The sequence below is a fragment of the Carassius carassius genome, chromosome 36 (assembly GCF_963082965.1).
Source record: "Carassius carassius chromosome 36, fCarCar2.1, whole genome shotgun sequence".
Lineage (NCBI taxonomy): Eukaryota > Metazoa > Chordata > Actinopteri > Cypriniformes > Cyprinidae > Carassius > Carassius carassius.
Genome location: NC_081790.1, coordinates 23,627,118 through 23,643,743, shown reverse-complemented (window position 1 = coordinate 23,643,743; position 16,626 = coordinate 23,627,118). Strand labels below are relative to the sequence as shown.

Here is a 16,626-nt window from a genome sequence, read left to right as displayed (position 1 = left end):
TGTAGAATCAATAAAATTATCACAGTTATTTAATGATTTGAAGTGTTTATAGTAGTATAGTTGTATTTATGTATAAATAACAAAATTATGTCTGCTTTTCAGAAAATGAATACAGCTATATTTTATGGAAAGGGCAATAGGAAGAGTGCAGAGTTGGCCTGTCATGAAGAAAGGGAAGTGCAAATACCCTGGTTGCAGGGGGATAATCCGCATGAAGTGCAGCAAATGTGACTTGCACCTTTGCATCAAAGCTGAAAGGAACTGCTTTTTGCAGTTTCATGGGATGTCATGAAATTTGACATGAGTTGGATTGAGACGGGTGCACATGGATGGACTGGGAAAACACACACTGAGGGGCAGCTGTGGCCTAATGGTCAGAGTGTTGGACTAGTTACCCAAAGGTCATCAGTTTGAGTCTCGGTGCTGGCAGGAGTTGTAGGTGGGAGGGAGTGAATGAACAGTGCTCTCTTCCACCCTCAATACCCATGACTGAAGTGCCCTTGAGCAAAGCACTGAACCCCCAGTTGCTCCCCGGGCGCTGGATCTATAGCTGCCCACTGCTCCGGGTGTGTGTTCACTTCTCACTGCTGTGTGTGTGCACTTAAATGGGTTAAATGTAGAGCATCAATTCCAAGTATGGGTTACCAAACTTGGCAAATGTCACAACTTTCACTTTACTTCCAGGAGCCACCTATCGTAATACCTGTATTTTATGTTTTCATGTTCTACATGGTATTAGTGCATGTTCCAAGCTATTATAATAAATTAAAATTTATGCATTTAGCAGAAGCTTTTATCCAAAGCGACTTACAGTGCATTCAGGCTATCAATTTTTACCTATCATGTGTTCCCGGGGAATCGAACCCCCAACCTTACGCTTGGTAGCGCAATGCTCTTCCAATTGAGCTACAGGAACACTAATTATACTAATAATATTTTTAAGTACCATTTTGAAGGTTAAATGATAGGAACCTACCTACTTTTGGTTTGCACGAGTTCCAAGTATAACAATCTATCAATACCTAAAAGAAATGTCAATTTAAATAGAAAAGATAATCATAATTTAATAGAAAAACTACTTTTTCGGCCATTTTCCGTTGTGGTACACTGTTGCCATATGGCAACGTTTTCCTAAATACCACCCCAAAGAAATATTTTACAATTTTTGGGGGGGATTTGTATAATTGAAGCTATTTCATGTAATAAAAACTTATTTAAAAAAATATTTCATGGTTAGAAAATAATGCGTACCATAGAGGGTTAAAAGGCTTTCCTTCTACCCACAAAAAAAAAAGGATTTGTTTAAACAACTAAATATATTCTATGTAAATACATGAGAAACAAGAGCTTGTGAAATAACCAAACACACAATTTATTAATTGATTTTATGTTTATTTTTACTTACAAAAATGAACAATAAATGGTAATTGGCTGTTATTGTGCAAGTATCTAAACAAGACAAAACTACTTAAAGGCAAATTCATAGTTATCGATCACTTATTTACAGAATCACTTCCATACTAGTAAGAAACCACAGCAGGTCACAAAGCATCATAGTCATCCTCATCTTCATGCTTCCTCTTAAGAGAGGATGAGTCACTAGAGGAGTTCTGTGACACCATATTGGTAGTAATGAGGATGTTCTTGGAGCCAATGAGAGAGGGGTTGATGAGGACGTTTTGAACTGTGGGAGTGGTAGGAGTAGCTGTGAAAACAAATTAAATCATAAATTTTGTTACGTTACTGCTATAATTCATTGCATGATCTTAAATTTGCCATGTTTTATTTCTCTAAGCTCAATCAATTGCTTAACTTCATCTGCTCACTGATTTGGCACAAAATTTTCCATATGGTCCTCAATATAAAAAAAAGAGCATTCAAGAACTACTTATTCTAAGAAAAAAAAAAAAAAAAAAACTTACCCGATTTGACAGAGGCAGCCTGTGAGGAGGGAATCTGAACTGTAAAGCGCTGGCCGCTCAGTGACACAGGCGTCCCTACTTTAGTTCCCACAGTCTGCACTGATGGCGTACCTGCAGTAAATACAATGATGATCCTTTAAACTCAGGTTTAGATTTTGCACTTGTTCAGCAAGAGAAAAAAAGTTAAAATTAAAACAACTACATGCTCCTCTTGTAATAATGGAGATTAGTGAATGTATTTTGGTAATTGTGTGCATGCAAATTCTTGAAATGCTTAAAATCTTTGAGTATACTTAAGTATTTAGAATAACTGACCAAGAGTTGGAGTGCTTGGCCTACTGGACACTGCCCCCACACTTAACCGTGGCACTGTTATCCTGCCCGCAGATGAAGACACCTAAACATTCAAATCAAAACCATATCAGACTGAACATTCTGCCATACATTTTAATTTCCATCTGTTTGTATCCTTTGAAGAACCAGCATTCTCACAGTCTAGAAAACCTGGATATGGAGATGAGAATACTGAATTTCAAATGTTTCTATCAGGCTTAATATAGTTAAGTGCAACTAAAACAACAACAACAAAAAAATATATTATTTGAAATAAATATTAGCTGAAATTAAAGATTAACTTGCTTTATTAAAAAACTGAAATATAAATACATAAAATAAATACACAGGCATCAGCAAATAAATAAAGTGACACAATTCAACTGATATTTAACATGAAAATAAAAATAAAAAATATTAATACACTATATTAGCATCTCAATGATACTAAAATAACATGTTTCTATACCACAAAATGTCAAGGAAATTAATAAAACACCACATGCATATTTCTAAGGAATATATATTTGTTATGCCAAGATTTATATTTTATCAGGAAGAGAAACTGTATTACATACACACAATTTAATATGCACACACACACACGGTAAACATACCTATTAAGCTCACCAAAATCTACACTGAGACATGTTTGGTGCACATGATATTGGTTTCAATATAAAAAGTTATATTAATATTTTATTTTCACCTCTCACACAAAAATATAGAATTTTATTTTAAATGACAAAAGCATTTTAATTAAGATATGCATCATTAAATGCAAAAAGTGTGGCTGTGCTTAATGGGAACATGTTTGTACCCTTTAAGCACACCCATGTTCTAACTGACCCCCTGATGTCTCATGTGCCGCGTTTCCACCGAAATTACCCGGAGCATTTGTACCAGGAACTTTTTTCTCCCCAGACCTGTTGCTTTCTGCGTTTCCGCCACGGTGTAAAGTACCGGGAATAGGCAAATAGACTGGTGACGTAGGTCTGCGCACGTTTCTCAATACAATACATGTGAAATTCGCTTCATTCGCGCGTGAAATTAACTTCACAACAGACACGAATTTGCGTCATGGGGGGGGGGGGGGGGGCTTCTTCCAGCTGAGTTGATGCAGCATTTTCAACCGCCATTTTTATTCGGATCATTTTCAAAATATTACTGTTATCGTGTCATGAAATGTAGTTTTAAAAGTATTTCAGGCGAGAATGTAGTTGTTTTAAACTCAAATATGCGGTTTATTTATAAAGACAGCGTCTATTTAAAAATTGTGTTTCGCCGATTTCGGAGATGAGCTCCATGCGATCAGCGGGAGCTCAGAGCTCATGTTTCCGCCGAGAGCAGCCTCACCTCGGCTAGACCTTCTGACATTTTCCGCTGGCTCTGATGTCTCTTTAGTGGTTCAAGATAAAATATAATTCGTTTGGGGTAAAACGAAATGTTTCTTATCTTTGGCCTTTATTCAATTAATATATTAATATGTTTTATATATATATATATATATTGGTCCTTTTTATTCCTGTATGAAATATGAACTTTTGTCATATAGCTCGATCCGGTTGACTGCTCACTGACAACATCAGTCGTTCCTCCATGTTGAATGAGTGACTCCTAGCAGGCTCCTGATTGGTTAATGGGCCTTTCACACAGGACGCGGTATGCCCGGCGCTTGCTGCTGGGTTCAGCGTTGCCCTTCAAATACAACGCGATTTGCGCTACGCTGCGCTATGGCGTAGGCGGAGTTTTAAAAACTTTAGCGGGAGCTCTATCATAGTCTGTTGTTCCTTGAATGGAGATATCTCTCCATGACACAGCTTTCCTGAAGATGTCCCTATACGACCTCAAACTTGTATCGTACAGCTCAGGAAATTCTGACACACACAGTACTAGCCGTTCATCCATTTTGATTTCCGTGCTTGTTTGGATCTCCCGATTCTATTGGTCGCGCTGGTAATCATCACAGAGCGCAGCGACAAAAGTTGAACTATTTTGAACTTTGACCACGGCGTGCGCGCGAGCATGCAAATGATGCGCACCACTGCGCTTGCGCTTTTGGTCAACGCAGCAACAAATCGTCAAATTGCGCAAGCCATTGAGATGAATGGGTTTTATAGCGCAGCGCCGCGCATACCGCGTCCTGTGTGCAAGGCCCATAACGCGGCGCGAATTGACGCCAAAGTTCAAAATTTTCGACTCGGGTGGCAGACGCGAATTCGCGTCAAACGCTTAATTTCACAAAAAGCACCATTTGCGGTTAATGCACGTATCGCGCGAAACGCTCAATTCACACGTTAATTCAAGTCATTCGTGCGAACCAGAAGCGCGATTGAGGCAAATTCGCATCTTCCGCGCCGCGCTAAACGCCTCATTCGTGCCGCGAGACCTCTAGACGCGCGTAAACGCGCCTTTGCATTGAGTTAACATTGAAATCCTTCGCGGATGGAAGCAGTGAGACAAATACTATCCCTTTATTTTCAGTTACTGTCTGCGACGCGGCGCATATTAAAATGATTTTTAACACTTGCTTTGTCATGTCCCGTGAAGAAGGAATTAAGCTGTTGCTGCGTGGTGCAGTTAACTCCACATCTGAGCCGCTGTCATCGGAATCCTGCGTGTTGCCAGATGTTGAAGGGGGTTCTTGCTGTCATGTAACGCAACTAACTTAACACACCCTCAGGTGCACACGAACGCATTTAGAGTGTCTGTAATGAGCCGATTTAGTGTATGAGTAAAGAAGCCCTATGACTGCAACTACCATCATTTAAATTTTCATAAAATTCTGAAATTATCGTACATTACGGGATTTTTTTCATTATTGATCGTACATAGGTAAAATTATCGTACAAATACGATAATTATCGTACGTCTGGCAACACTGCTTGGGAGTGTGATGTCCGCGACGACGCGAATCCGGTAAATCTGCAAACAGCAGCGTACTTGACAACTTCAGTTAGCTGACCTTGGCTACTGCAATTTTCCTCTCTGTATATTTAGAAATAAAAAACAAAATAGGATACCAAATACCACTGCCTCCTTTCATTTTGATTTAAACATAACAGCTGCAGAGATGTACTCAGTTCAGGGATATGTGTATATATACAGCCATTACAATGAAACGAAATATTATATAAATTTGCCTTTTTTGGTTTCATTTTAACATATAGATAAAAAAAAGATAACCTGTTAGATTGACCCAAAACGAATTATATTTTATGTTTAACCACTACAGAGATATCAGAAGTTGTAGCCGAGGTGAGGCTGCTCTCTGCGGGTAGCTACATGAACTACATGAACTCTCACTGATCGCGTGGAGCTCACGTCTCCGAACTCAGCGAAACACATTTTTAAATAGACGCTGTCTTTATAAATAAACCACAGATTTGAGTTTTAAACAACTACATTCTCGCCTGAAATACATTTCATGACACAATAACAGTAATATTTTGAAAATGATCCGAATAAATGGTGGTTGAACTCAACCAATGCTGTGTGAACTCAACCAATCAGCATGTTTAGCGCCCAAGTCCCGCCACCGAAACTTTGAAAAAGTACTACCTCACCAGCAGGGACTTTCTGACTTTTCTTTTCTTTTTTTTTTACCCGGAACTTTATTTAGTTCCTGCAGTGGAAACACACCAAGTACCAGGCCAAAGTCCCTAGTTCCTGGGTAAAGTTCCTGCGGTGGAAACGCGGCAATGGACTACTTTGATGATGTTTTTCTTACCTTTCTGGACATGGACAGTAGACCATACACAGTTTCAATGGAGGGACAGAAAGTTCTCGGACTAAATCTAAAACATCTAAAACTGTGTTCCGAAGATGAACGGAGGTCTCACGGGTTTGGAACGACATGAGGGTGAGTCATTAATGACATTATTTTCATTTTTGGCTGAACTAACCCTTAAATAGTTTCTCCACAACAAAGCCTCTATACACAAAAAATGGGATGTGTATTATATTGGATGGATTCATTGTCTCTTAAAGTGACCGCGCCTAATTTAGCTATATAGCTGCTGTAATGTTAATCCAAGAAAATGAAAGAAAGAAAATCACACACTGCTCTTGACTGAATTACTTTGTAGTTTTAACAAGAATTAATGCACAGTCAAACCAGCAATTATTCAGACACCAGATATATTTTTTATATATATTTTTTTACTAGTAGGTGCAGGACACTATAATACATTTATGCAGGTGAGATATTATACCCCAAAATTCTTCATACAGTGAAACACTAGTGAAATTGATTAATAATAACAATAATAATAATATTGATAATGATAATAATAATAAAATTGGGACCAAAAATTATTCAGCACAACACGTCCGCTAAAGTCTGATTTGTGACCTAATGACTCCTTTGAGCCGATTCATTATAATGAACGGTTAAAGCAATTGGTCTGCCCGTCAGTGTCTGAATCTGTTTATAACAAATCATTACTTCTTAGAAGAACATACACATCTGAAATGAGAAAGTAAGTGTGCTTACCCTATTTAGCAAGAGTGTTAAGTAAAATTTAGCCCTTAATAATCCACAGTATGTATAGGCCTATGACAATGTGTAGTAAATTACCTATAAAATAATTTAAAGTTAGACTGGAGTGAGATGAAACTAGATCTGTTGCTATAGCTAGCTGCTAATTTTATAAAATTTTATATGGTAAAAAAAAATACACTTTTACACCTTTTAATGTTACTTTTTTAATTGATATGATTATACTAAAATAATTATCAGGTATATCAAAAAAGGATTTTATCTTAACTATGAAAGCCAGTCGTGGAAAAATCATAGCTTTTTTTGCAAAGAGGGCAATAAAAGATGACAGTTATCGCTTTTTCATGAATAGGATAAAAAAAAAAACACTTTTTTTGTATTTGTTTTAAATTTAACATTTATTGTCAATATTGGACTTGCGGATCATGTGGGTACTAGGGTACTCTTTGCTGTGTGTGGATGACCATGTCGGTCGGCCACCACCGAAGACCAATTTTGACCCAGGAAAAACCCTGTAACCCTTAAATAGTTTCTCTCCACAACAAAGCCTCTAAAGTTAAGGCTATGCATTTAGGCTATAAAACATCAGTCCAAAAAACAAATTAATTTAAGGTAAAACTGATACCTACCTCTCTCATTCTCTAAGAATCCAATATTCGAATATCCGTTTCCATATTTGTAACATCTGGATTCTAAAATATTATTTATTATAGGCTAGGCTTTGTACTTTCATTGATGTAAAACATCATCCTTTAGATCGGCTATATCAACAGTGAGGCACTGGTCACGTTGAACCCAACCAATTTTGTACAACAGAGCAATGCAACCTTTTGTTTCTTTAACTGCATTTTATTTTGATAATGTGTGTGCGTGTGAGGCGCCGGCGCAATGGTCATACTGGTTGATTATACAGATATACATACATACATACATAACATACACACACACACACACACACACACATTATATACATTATTAATATATATATATATATATATATATATATATATATATATATATATATATATATATATATATATATATATATATATATATATATATATATATATAATAATCAGGCCTGGCATCGTTAACGCATGAGATTAATTTTACAATCCTTAACGCATTCAAATAATTTAACTCAGCTAAAGCAAAATTACTGAACTAAAAATGTTAATCGATTGACAGCCCTAATATGTATATTATACACACACATATGTATATGTCAATGGTCTATAGTCAGTAGTATATGAATCTTATGTGTAAGCACTTCTCAGATGGAGTAAAATATACATACATACACACACCTACATATGTGTATATATATATATATATATGTGTGTGTGTGTGTGTGTGTGTATGTATGTATATTTTACTCCATCTGAGAAGTGCTTAAACATAAGATTCATATACTACTGACTATAGACCATTGACCTTTTTGCTCATAAAGTTCGCAAATGTGACCACACTTTAGCCTGTAAATCACAAATGACTGGAAGAGTCATGTGAACTATGTTAAAAATTGTAGGATTCACTTGAGAACCACTCCACTACAGGTACAAATACATCACAAGACCTTGTTATCAGGTATCACTAGTTCAGCTAATCCAAATTTCAGAACCAAACTACAACATCATATCACATATTATTCTAAATAATACCTTTTTCTGCAATGACTTCAGTCTGTAGTTTGGTGTGGTGAGACAGTAGCGGTCTGGTGGAAGACGTGGGCCTGTGTATGGTTTGATCAGGGGCAAAGGAGTTTGGTTCTTCTGTCTTGCAATGTCCAATAGAAACTGAAACCATGGACCAACCACCACTATTAATTATCAGAAGTCACAAATGTGCTATGCATAAAAAAAATAAAGTCAACAAGAAAAACTTACATCTCGTGGTGGAGGAGATGTGAATGACTGATCCACTCGACACTGGATTGCTAACCTTACATCATCTGCATCCACATTGGACTTCTTGGCATGGGTGGAATATATTTTTGCATCTTCAATAATAGTTGTCACGTATCCTGGAGAAGAAGGGGGATAAAAAAACTACAACATCAGACAGTGATTGTTAAAATGCTATTGGACGACTTACTAGAACAGAACTAAGACAGAGATAGTTTGTTAAAGCATTTTACAATATGTTGGAGGTCGTAAGTCATCCTGACTCACTGTATGTAAACTCCAGCATTTGATTGATCACTCTGGGCTCGTACTCCGTGATCCCCATGTCCTTAAGAATCTGCATCATAACCTTTGAAGATAATAAAATAAAGTAAAAACTGCACAATGAACATATCATGCATATTATATTAGCTGCATCCCTGTATTTATATATCAGCAAACATCTTAGTTTGCCTTACTTTTTAGGGCATTAATCGTAAATACACCCACAACCTTTTTATCCATGAAACACAGTTAATAATAACATATTTTATTAAAATATCACGAATAATAATAAAAAAGTATTACAGTGGACCAGTTAGCGTGGTAACGTGTGCGTGCAAAAAGAAGAATAAGACAAGTAAAATACACAGTCGAATTTTAAATGTGCTATTTTAATCATTATGGTTTAAAAACAACAAATATTGCACAACGCGAAAATAAAACCGTTTCTAAAGCATTATTTACCTGTGCATCTTTAGGCACCGTTTTCGGAGACGCCATTTTCAAAAGAACTCTGATTCTCCTCCCATTATACTCAGGTTGTGTTTCTAAAGGCAGTGAGCAGCCTACATAGACAGCATTTTAGCAAACTTAAGAGGAAGAATCCTTGCGTGGCAGAGACAAGCAGCCAATCACAGAGGAATAATCAGATACTCAGCAAACTGTGACGCGCCAAGTGAATCGAGCAGCCAATCAGCAGCGGTTTAAAGATTAAGCGCGTACTTGTAGTCATATGACGTCTGAATCATTTCAGCGAATCGTTTCTTTCGAATAGTTTAAATCATATAGCAAAAAGTGCATAAAGTAATTCCTTGTATTAAATGCGCTGCGTTACAGGGCGACACATTACGTTTCGTTATCAAGCATTTATTGAAATGTTACGTGTCCATGCTCAGTTTCTTACAAACATGTTTCAACTGTTACAAATAATTAGCATTTATATTAAACAATATTCAAATTAATTTCCATATTAAAAGACATGCTATTTAGGAAATTAACCTCTCTTAAATGAAGTTGTAAACATATTTCCAGTACGTTTTACTCTTTACACTTCTGCGATTCGCTGGAACCGATTCAGACTGTTCCGTCAACGAATGTTCAACCAGTTCATTGAAAAGCTTCGACTCAAAAGATTGATTCTAAAACGATTCGTACGTCGCTATTTGAGACACAACCACTGACCATAGTGAAGTCACCTCCTCCTCTATATAAACAAAAGATACACATTAGTTTATTCCATCTAGCCACACACTACAGTTCCTCATTGACCGAATACAGAACATTTTTCAGCCCATTTACTGTAGATTTGATTCTCCGTATAACGTTAAACTAGGAAACATGGCTTCGACGTTGTCTAGATCTGCTGTGTTTAGTGGTGTTGAAAGCTAAGCTTCTTTCTCCTGGTGAAAAACGTTCAACATCACTTAACATTTTATTTTTTGAACGTGTCCTCCGTTCGATGTGACTTCGCTGCTAATGTATTTACGCGTCAAGTAGTCTTCAATTTTATCATTATGAGCTTTTGTGGCACATCAGTGTGGATTGCTAACTGAACCATTAACTTAGCTTAGCCACCCGGTTACAGTATTTATCTGTCAGTAGAGCCACTCAGGAACTCTGAAGTCCCGTCAACATATCCACCAAAAGCCTAGGTAAGTGAAAACATGTGGGAACGCTAACGTTAGTGTGTTTCATATGGATAATATCTTATTTGATATACTGAGATTGCGTTATTAGCCAAAGCTAGCTCTGTAACGTTAGATGTAGTAACGTTAGTGGCAGGAATCTTATAAAAAACACTTACGTGTAACGTTACTTTTAAAAGTGTTTTTTATATATAACTTACCTTAAAAGAATATACATTTAATGTCATTTTTATTTAAATTCGAATGTCATATAACACTGTATTTAAATATACTTATAATCATACATTTTTCTAAAATATTTTATGTAATATTAAATGGTCTACTACAGGTAACGTTTGAAGTTTAATTTTAAAGTAACTCAAGTACTTTACATTCAGTCAACGACGTAGTCAAGAAAAGTGCATTTGTTTTATTTTATTAATATGTTACCTCCAAGTACAGCTCTATTTATTTATTTGTTAAGCAATAAAAGTGCACATTAAATATAACTAATCAGACTTCTTATTTCCAGGATGATACTGTCTATATCTACCTAGCTGTAATATGCCATATATAAACATCTCTATGCCTATATTTATAGTGTCTTTTTCTTCAGACCCATATAATCATGACTGCCATGCGAGTGGATGCTAAGGTGGTCATGCTTGGCAAGGAGAGTGTGGGCAAAACCAGTCTGGTGGAAAGATACGTACATCGCCGCTTTCTTGTGGGACCATATCAAAATGTAAGTGTGTGTGTTAGCATAGCAGCCTCTAGAAGCCAATTTACCATTTTCTGAAATCGTTTGGTCTCATTAAAGACATTTTTGTGTATAATGTAAGTTTGACTGGCCATCAACAATCTCTAATCATGTGTCACATACTATAAACCAGCTCCACAGGTAAAGCCACCTTCCACGGATGTCAGTGGCTCTTCGACGATGACCTGATATGATGTTTCTAGGCTTTATGTGTCTGTGTGTGTATATGTGTTTTTTAATTAATTGTTTTTGTCTCATTAAGACTATAGGGGCTGCGTTTGTTGCGAAAGCCCTCAATGTCAGTGACAAGGTGGTTACTCTGGGAATATGGGTAAGTGTAGTTACTTGGGACTTTATATACGCTGATCAGCCACTCATTAGTGACTTCACATGTTTCTTTTGATCTTAGGACACTGCTGGGTCTGAACGCTATGAAGCTATGAGCAGAATCTATTACAGAGGAGCCCGTGCTGCCATTGTCTGCTACGGTAAATCCCTCTGTTGCAGTTTGTCAGGAAAGGTTTTTTTTTTTTTTTAAATCCAAAGTGCAGCTCAGTCTAGCAGTCAGGTGACACTGAGCAAGGAAATGGCTCATGCTTGCTCACTCTGTGTATAAATTGCAGTCGTTACAAGTCCTGCTAGGCAGTTCATGTGTTTGATTATAATAAGTTAATCGGGGGTCCACTGGAGTCCATATAAAATTTAAAGAGGCCAAAAAAAAAAAAACAAAAAAAAAAACATTTTTTGGACTGTAAAATGTTTGACTGTAAAAAAAAAAATTGATAATGCATATATATTTATTTATAATTTATTTATTTCTTTTTTATTTTAATTCATATGATGTTAAAAAATATTTTATTCTTTTAATACTATTTTATTTTAATCTAATTTGAAATTAGATTTTCTTATATTATTTTTTCTTAAGAAATATAGAGACAATTATTTAAACTTGTTATAATATTATACTTAATATTTTACTCACACTATATATATATATATATATATATATATATATATTGTGTGTGTGTGTGTGTGTGTGTGTGTATTTTTTTTAACACTACCATTCATTTTGTACAATAAATCCAATAAACTAAAACCTTTTGAAAAATGTAAAAAAAAAAATCTAAAGATAATTAGCTCTTTCACATGGGAAAAAGTTTGAAACCATCCAATTTTTATGCTAAATTTGTGTCTGATTTTCACAATCACACTTAGACTTGACTGACAGCAGCAGTTTTGGAAGGGCCAGGTTCTGGGTGAAGGAGTTACAGAACTGTGAAGAGGTAAAATAAACCCACATCTTACAAAAACATGAGAACAACTTCAGCACAACTTTAAGGACACATTCTTTTATTTTCAGCACTGCAAGATATATTTGTGTGGCACCAAGAGTGACCTCATTGAGGCCGATCGGAGTGTGCGGCAAGTAGACTACCATGATGTTCAAGACTTTGCAGATGGTAAGCATGAATTTAGCTGTTTTTGTTTTCTACAAAGCTTTTCAATAATACAGCATTTTAACATTTACAGAAATAGGTGCACAACATTTCGAGACCTCCAGCAAAACAGGAAAAAATGTTGGTGAGTGATACTTCAGTTTATCTGCTCTGCTGAGCACTGTTTCTGTGTAACGTGCAGTTAGATACTGAGAAGTTTCACTTCTTTATTTGTTTTATTAATTTTTTTTTCATACAGATGAGGTGTTTCAGAAAGTGGCTGAAGATTTCAGTAGCTGTGCTTTAGAGTTCATGCAAGGTGAGAATTTGCTGCAAAGTGAAACCACTTATTTTACACTTTACACCTGGGTCTGTGTGTTTCAGACACAAGGCTTTTCAAGCCCTCACTCTCTGTTACTTGATGCTTCGCATAAGCATGAAAAGCACAAATGTTTGTCATTACAATGACAAGAAGCAAACTGCTTGCAAGGACCATCTTTGGAAGGTGCACCCTTTTTATTTTATTTTATTACAGATTTCTGTCCAAAAACAGATGCACACACATGTGCATGTGTATTTTTTACAGTATTAATGGGAAATCATAGTAGCTGCTAAAAACATAGTAGCTTTGTGTTATGCTTTGATCAATAATGGTATAGAGTATTTATGAATTTCTAAACCTTTTGTCCACCTTATTTTTATTTAAAAGGGCATATGCATTCAAATGTAATGTGAATGGGCAAGGCTTCTGGTTTCATCTACTGTCAGTTATTTTACATGTATCACAATTTTGTTATGCTGATTTATAATGTAAACTGTTTTTTTTGTTGTGTTATTTTAATATACTATTTTACTCAAAACTCACCCACTTTCCATTGAATGTGTGAGACTTCTGATACATTAGCAGGTATAGGAAAAGAACAAGAATAAAGTGCAAAGACATTGGCTTACTTCTGCGTTGCAAAATAAAGTGGATAGAAATATTAACAATGCATTTAATAACAATTTTATTTAGGAATCGATATAGTAATGTGTTATTGGTATTGTTCCCATTTGGATTTATTTATTTTGGTATTGTATCCTAACAGAAAAGAAGGTGGTGGATCTTGGGCAAAAGAAGGACTCTTATTTTGACAACTGCTGCCATAACTGAGCTATCACTGGAAAAACTGCTGTATCATATGGTCTATTTTGGGATGACTGGAGGCTCAACATCTTTTATACTCCTCGAAGCATCCGCTGGAGTTTCTTTTTCTTTTTCTTTTTTTCTGGTGTGCAGTAGAACATCAAGGATTCCACTTTTTCCAGTGTTCAAGCAATGAACTCTTTCTTTATCTGGAACATGTTTTTTCGTTTTGTTTTTTTGGACCTGGGAATGTTAACTGAAGCAAATAATAACAGTGCATGGCAATCCGTTTTACCAAAAAGACAAGACACAAAGCAAGCTTTAGGGACAGATGTCATTGCATGGAGGTGATCGTTGCCAATTTTCACAAACAATGCCTTGAGTGATTTATCAGCTTTTATGATTTAAATTGTCTCTATTTTATAGATTTTTGAGGATCGTAATGTTTACACCCTTCATTCATCACACTGCACTCATGTATGAACAATTTACTTTCATATGTCCACACTTAAGTTTCAGTTTTCACAGATCTGAGACCAGTTCAAACATTTTTCTCATTATGATAAAGATTTAGATGTTGAAAGAGTGGAAATTTAGTCTCCAATTAAAATGTTCTTAAATTGTAATGAAGCTAAAAAAAAATTGATATCAGAATATCAAAGGCTAATTATTTGAGGCATTCATAAAATCATGATTAATCTGATATGAAACTCTTGTTGTATCTTGTTGTTCATTATTCATCAACATATCTTTACCGCGTTCCAAAAGCAAGTCAATGTGCAGCATTTGATGAATGTGATGTTAATGTTTACAGTGCTATTTTTATTATTTAATTTTACGTCATTGCAATTTGGGTGAGATATTGGGACACTAACTTGTCAGTTGTGAAAATGTTTGTGCATACTTTGTACATACAGCCTTAGTTCACTCTCTGTTCATAATGTGCCTGTATTAAATACTGCTCAAAAAGGCCTGTAGCTAAAAATATGGTTCTTGTGAAACTGTACATTTTACGTAATTCCAGAGAAATCCTGATATTGTGCCATTTTGACTGGTTGTCCTACAGGAAAGAAGGACAGTATTATATTACCTTTTCACATTTTACTGTGAAATTACATTAAAAATCTTAAAAAGCTGTTGCATATGTTTAAAGGTATCAGAATAGTATAAGCAAAACAGACCAAGTCATTTGAGACTGCCAGATATTGGAATGATGAAATATTAAGTTTGCGTGCTGCATGCTTGTTAATACTGTAAATGTATCTTAGAACTCTTGGAAGTAATAACCTAAATTCATAGAATTTTTTTTTTACTACATATCATATTCATCCTTTGCTGCCTATTCTTGCTTGCCCTCACATATCAAAGTTAGTGTTTCTTTTATTTTTTTATTCTTTTTTTTTTTTTTTAGAGAGTAAGGTACTCTCACCAAAATATTACCATTTAGTGTACCATATCAGAGGACTAGAATTAATTGATTGTAAATTTCTTGAAAGTATCTTGTACGAAACTTAAGCATCCTCTGTGTGGGACCTATATGTATATATAGAATAAAAAAAAAAAGCCTAGATTGCATAGAAATTCAAATGAAATTGTTGAATGAAATGATCTGAAATGGAATCAAATTAGAAGCTCTCTGCACTTTCAGGATCTTTTGCACAAAGAAAATTAAGTCAGTTGCAAGTTTTGTGCATTCATTTAATGGCAATTGCCCCAAATACTCCAAAATACTCTCATTACTGTAATGCAGAAATAAAATGATCCTGAATACAACAACTATTATTATTTCAGCTTTTATTGTCAGCACATATACAATTAATACGATCATTATGTGTACTTACAGTTTAGAATATAAATATAATTGTTTTTGTGTTACAGTAATGGCAAGATAATTGAATGTGGAAATGTGCCAAATTGTCATGCAATTAATTTAGCAATTCAGAACACTAATTATCCTGAAAATAGACTTCCTTTTCTTTGTACAAATTATTTGTTTTTATTTACTCAGTTTTTGTGAGATTTACAGTTCAACAGTTCTACTCAGATTTCATTAATGCAATAAATCCAATCTAAAAGTACAATTTTGACCACACTATTTACAGAGATGGTAAAAACAGCAGCAAAGAAGCAGCAAGTGTGTAATGTTGTTTATTCTGTACAAAGCACTACAGCACAATTAAAGTCTCTAACAAGGCAGCAGATTTTTTTTCCCCCTTTTGCCAGAAATTTGTCTGAAATATACTGAAGTGGAATGACACTTAGAGCAGCGTTAAAACTATTAAGTGCAATTATATACATAAATACAGAAAAAAAAATGAAATGTTGTTCAGTATGAAGAACACTTGATCAGTTAGATGGGGGTGAGGAAAACCAGCAGAGAAATGTCAGGAGTGTAGACATGCAACAAACCACAATCATTTGTCCTATACATTAGCTTCACAGAAGACTATTAGGGCTTTAGTTGCCAATTAGTGTTTAAACTATATGGTTTCAGCTCAAATTGTATGTTGAATATCTTTTAAGATATCAGCCTTTATGGAAAACTGAACATGAATTCACTAAATGCCAAAGACTTGACTGGGAGTGTTTAATTATCAGGCTTGCAAAGTTTGTCATCTACTTCCATATAGATTTAATGTATAAAAAATATATACAGCAAGACAGAACAGACTCATCGGAGTCGTTCAGTTAAGAGACCTATTACATAGTTGCACTTTCTAAATGACTGGTGAAAGTTGGGACAAGACTTCCTGTTTGT

The 16,626-nt window shown here is 35.3% G+C and overlaps 2 protein-coding genes across 4 annotated transcripts; one reads left to right on the top strand and one right to left on the bottom strand.

Annotated features, from left to right (window-relative positions):
* Window positions 1–1,371: 1,371 nt before the first annotated feature.
* taf9 (TAF9 RNA polymerase II, TATA box binding protein (TBP)-associated factor) lies at window positions 1,372–9,536 on the bottom strand. 2 transcript variants are annotated; one of them, XM_059526711.1, is made up of 7 exons: window positions 9,387–9,536; window positions 8,928–9,009; window positions 8,643–8,779; window positions 8,418–8,552; window positions 2,238–2,319; window positions 1,923–2,033; window positions 1,372–1,684 (listed from the first exon to the last, which is right to left on the bottom strand). In XM_059526711.1, the coding sequence occupies exons 1-7, from the start codon at window positions 9,420–9,422 to the stop codon at window positions 1,542–1,544; spliced, it is 726 nt and encodes a 241-aa protein (XP_059382694.1). In that variant the 5' UTR covers window positions 9,423–9,536; the 3' UTR covers window positions 1,372–1,541. The 2 variants fall into 2 exon arrangements, with proteins under 2 accessions (XP_059382694.1, XP_059382693.1); XM_059526710.1 differs by having other exon boundaries at window positions 1,372–1,705; window positions 9,387–9,534.
* A 564-nt stretch (window positions 9,537–10,100) lies between these two features.
* On the top strand, window positions 10,101–14,268 carry rab24 (RAB24, member RAS oncogene family). 2 transcript variants are annotated; one of them, XM_059526713.1, is made up of 9 exons: window positions 10,101–10,573; window positions 11,163–11,291; window positions 11,569–11,637; window positions 11,716–11,794; window positions 12,522–12,589; window positions 12,667–12,766; window positions 12,837–12,887; window positions 13,002–13,061; window positions 13,831–14,268. In XM_059526713.1, the coding sequence occupies exons 2-9, from the start codon at window positions 11,175–11,177 to the stop codon at window positions 13,893–13,895; spliced, it is 609 nt and encodes a 202-aa protein (XP_059382696.1). In that variant the 5' UTR covers window positions 10,101–10,573; window positions 11,163–11,174; the 3' UTR covers window positions 13,896–14,268. The 2 variants fall into 2 exon arrangements, with proteins under 2 accessions (XP_059382696.1, XP_059382695.1); XM_059526712.1 differs by having other exon boundaries at window positions 11,148–11,291.
* Window positions 14,269–16,626: the final 2,358 nt, after the last annotated feature.

What these genes read in the sequence shown, in the direction of transcription:
- taf9 (XM_059526710.1), bottom strand. Translation starts at nt 9,422, where the DNA reads ATGGCGTCTCCGAAAACGGTGCCTAAAGATGCACAG. An exon ending in AATGCTGGAGTTTACATACA is followed by an intron (nt 8,780 to 8,927) that starts GTGAGTCAGGAT and finishes CTTCTTCTCCAG; the next exon opens with GATACGTGACAACTATTATT. An exon ending in TGAAGTCATTGCAGAAAAAG is followed by an intron (nt 2,320 to 8,417) that starts GTATTATTTAGA and finishes TTGAATGTTTAG; the next exon opens with GTGTCTTCATCTGCGGGCAG.
- rab24 (XM_059526713.1), top strand. Translation starts at nt 11,175, where the DNA reads ATGACTGCCATGCGAGTGGATGCTAAGGTGGTCATGCTTGGCAAGGAG. An exon ending in TGTTCAAGACTTTGCAGATG is followed by an intron (nt 12,767 to 12,836) that starts GTAAGCATGAAT and finishes TAACATTTACAG; the next exon opens with AAATAGGTGCACAACATTTC. An exon ending in CAAAACAGGAAAAAATGTTG is followed by an intron (nt 12,888 to 13,001) that starts GTGAGTGATACT and finishes TTTTTCATACAG; the next exon opens with ATGAGGTGTTTCAGAAAGTG.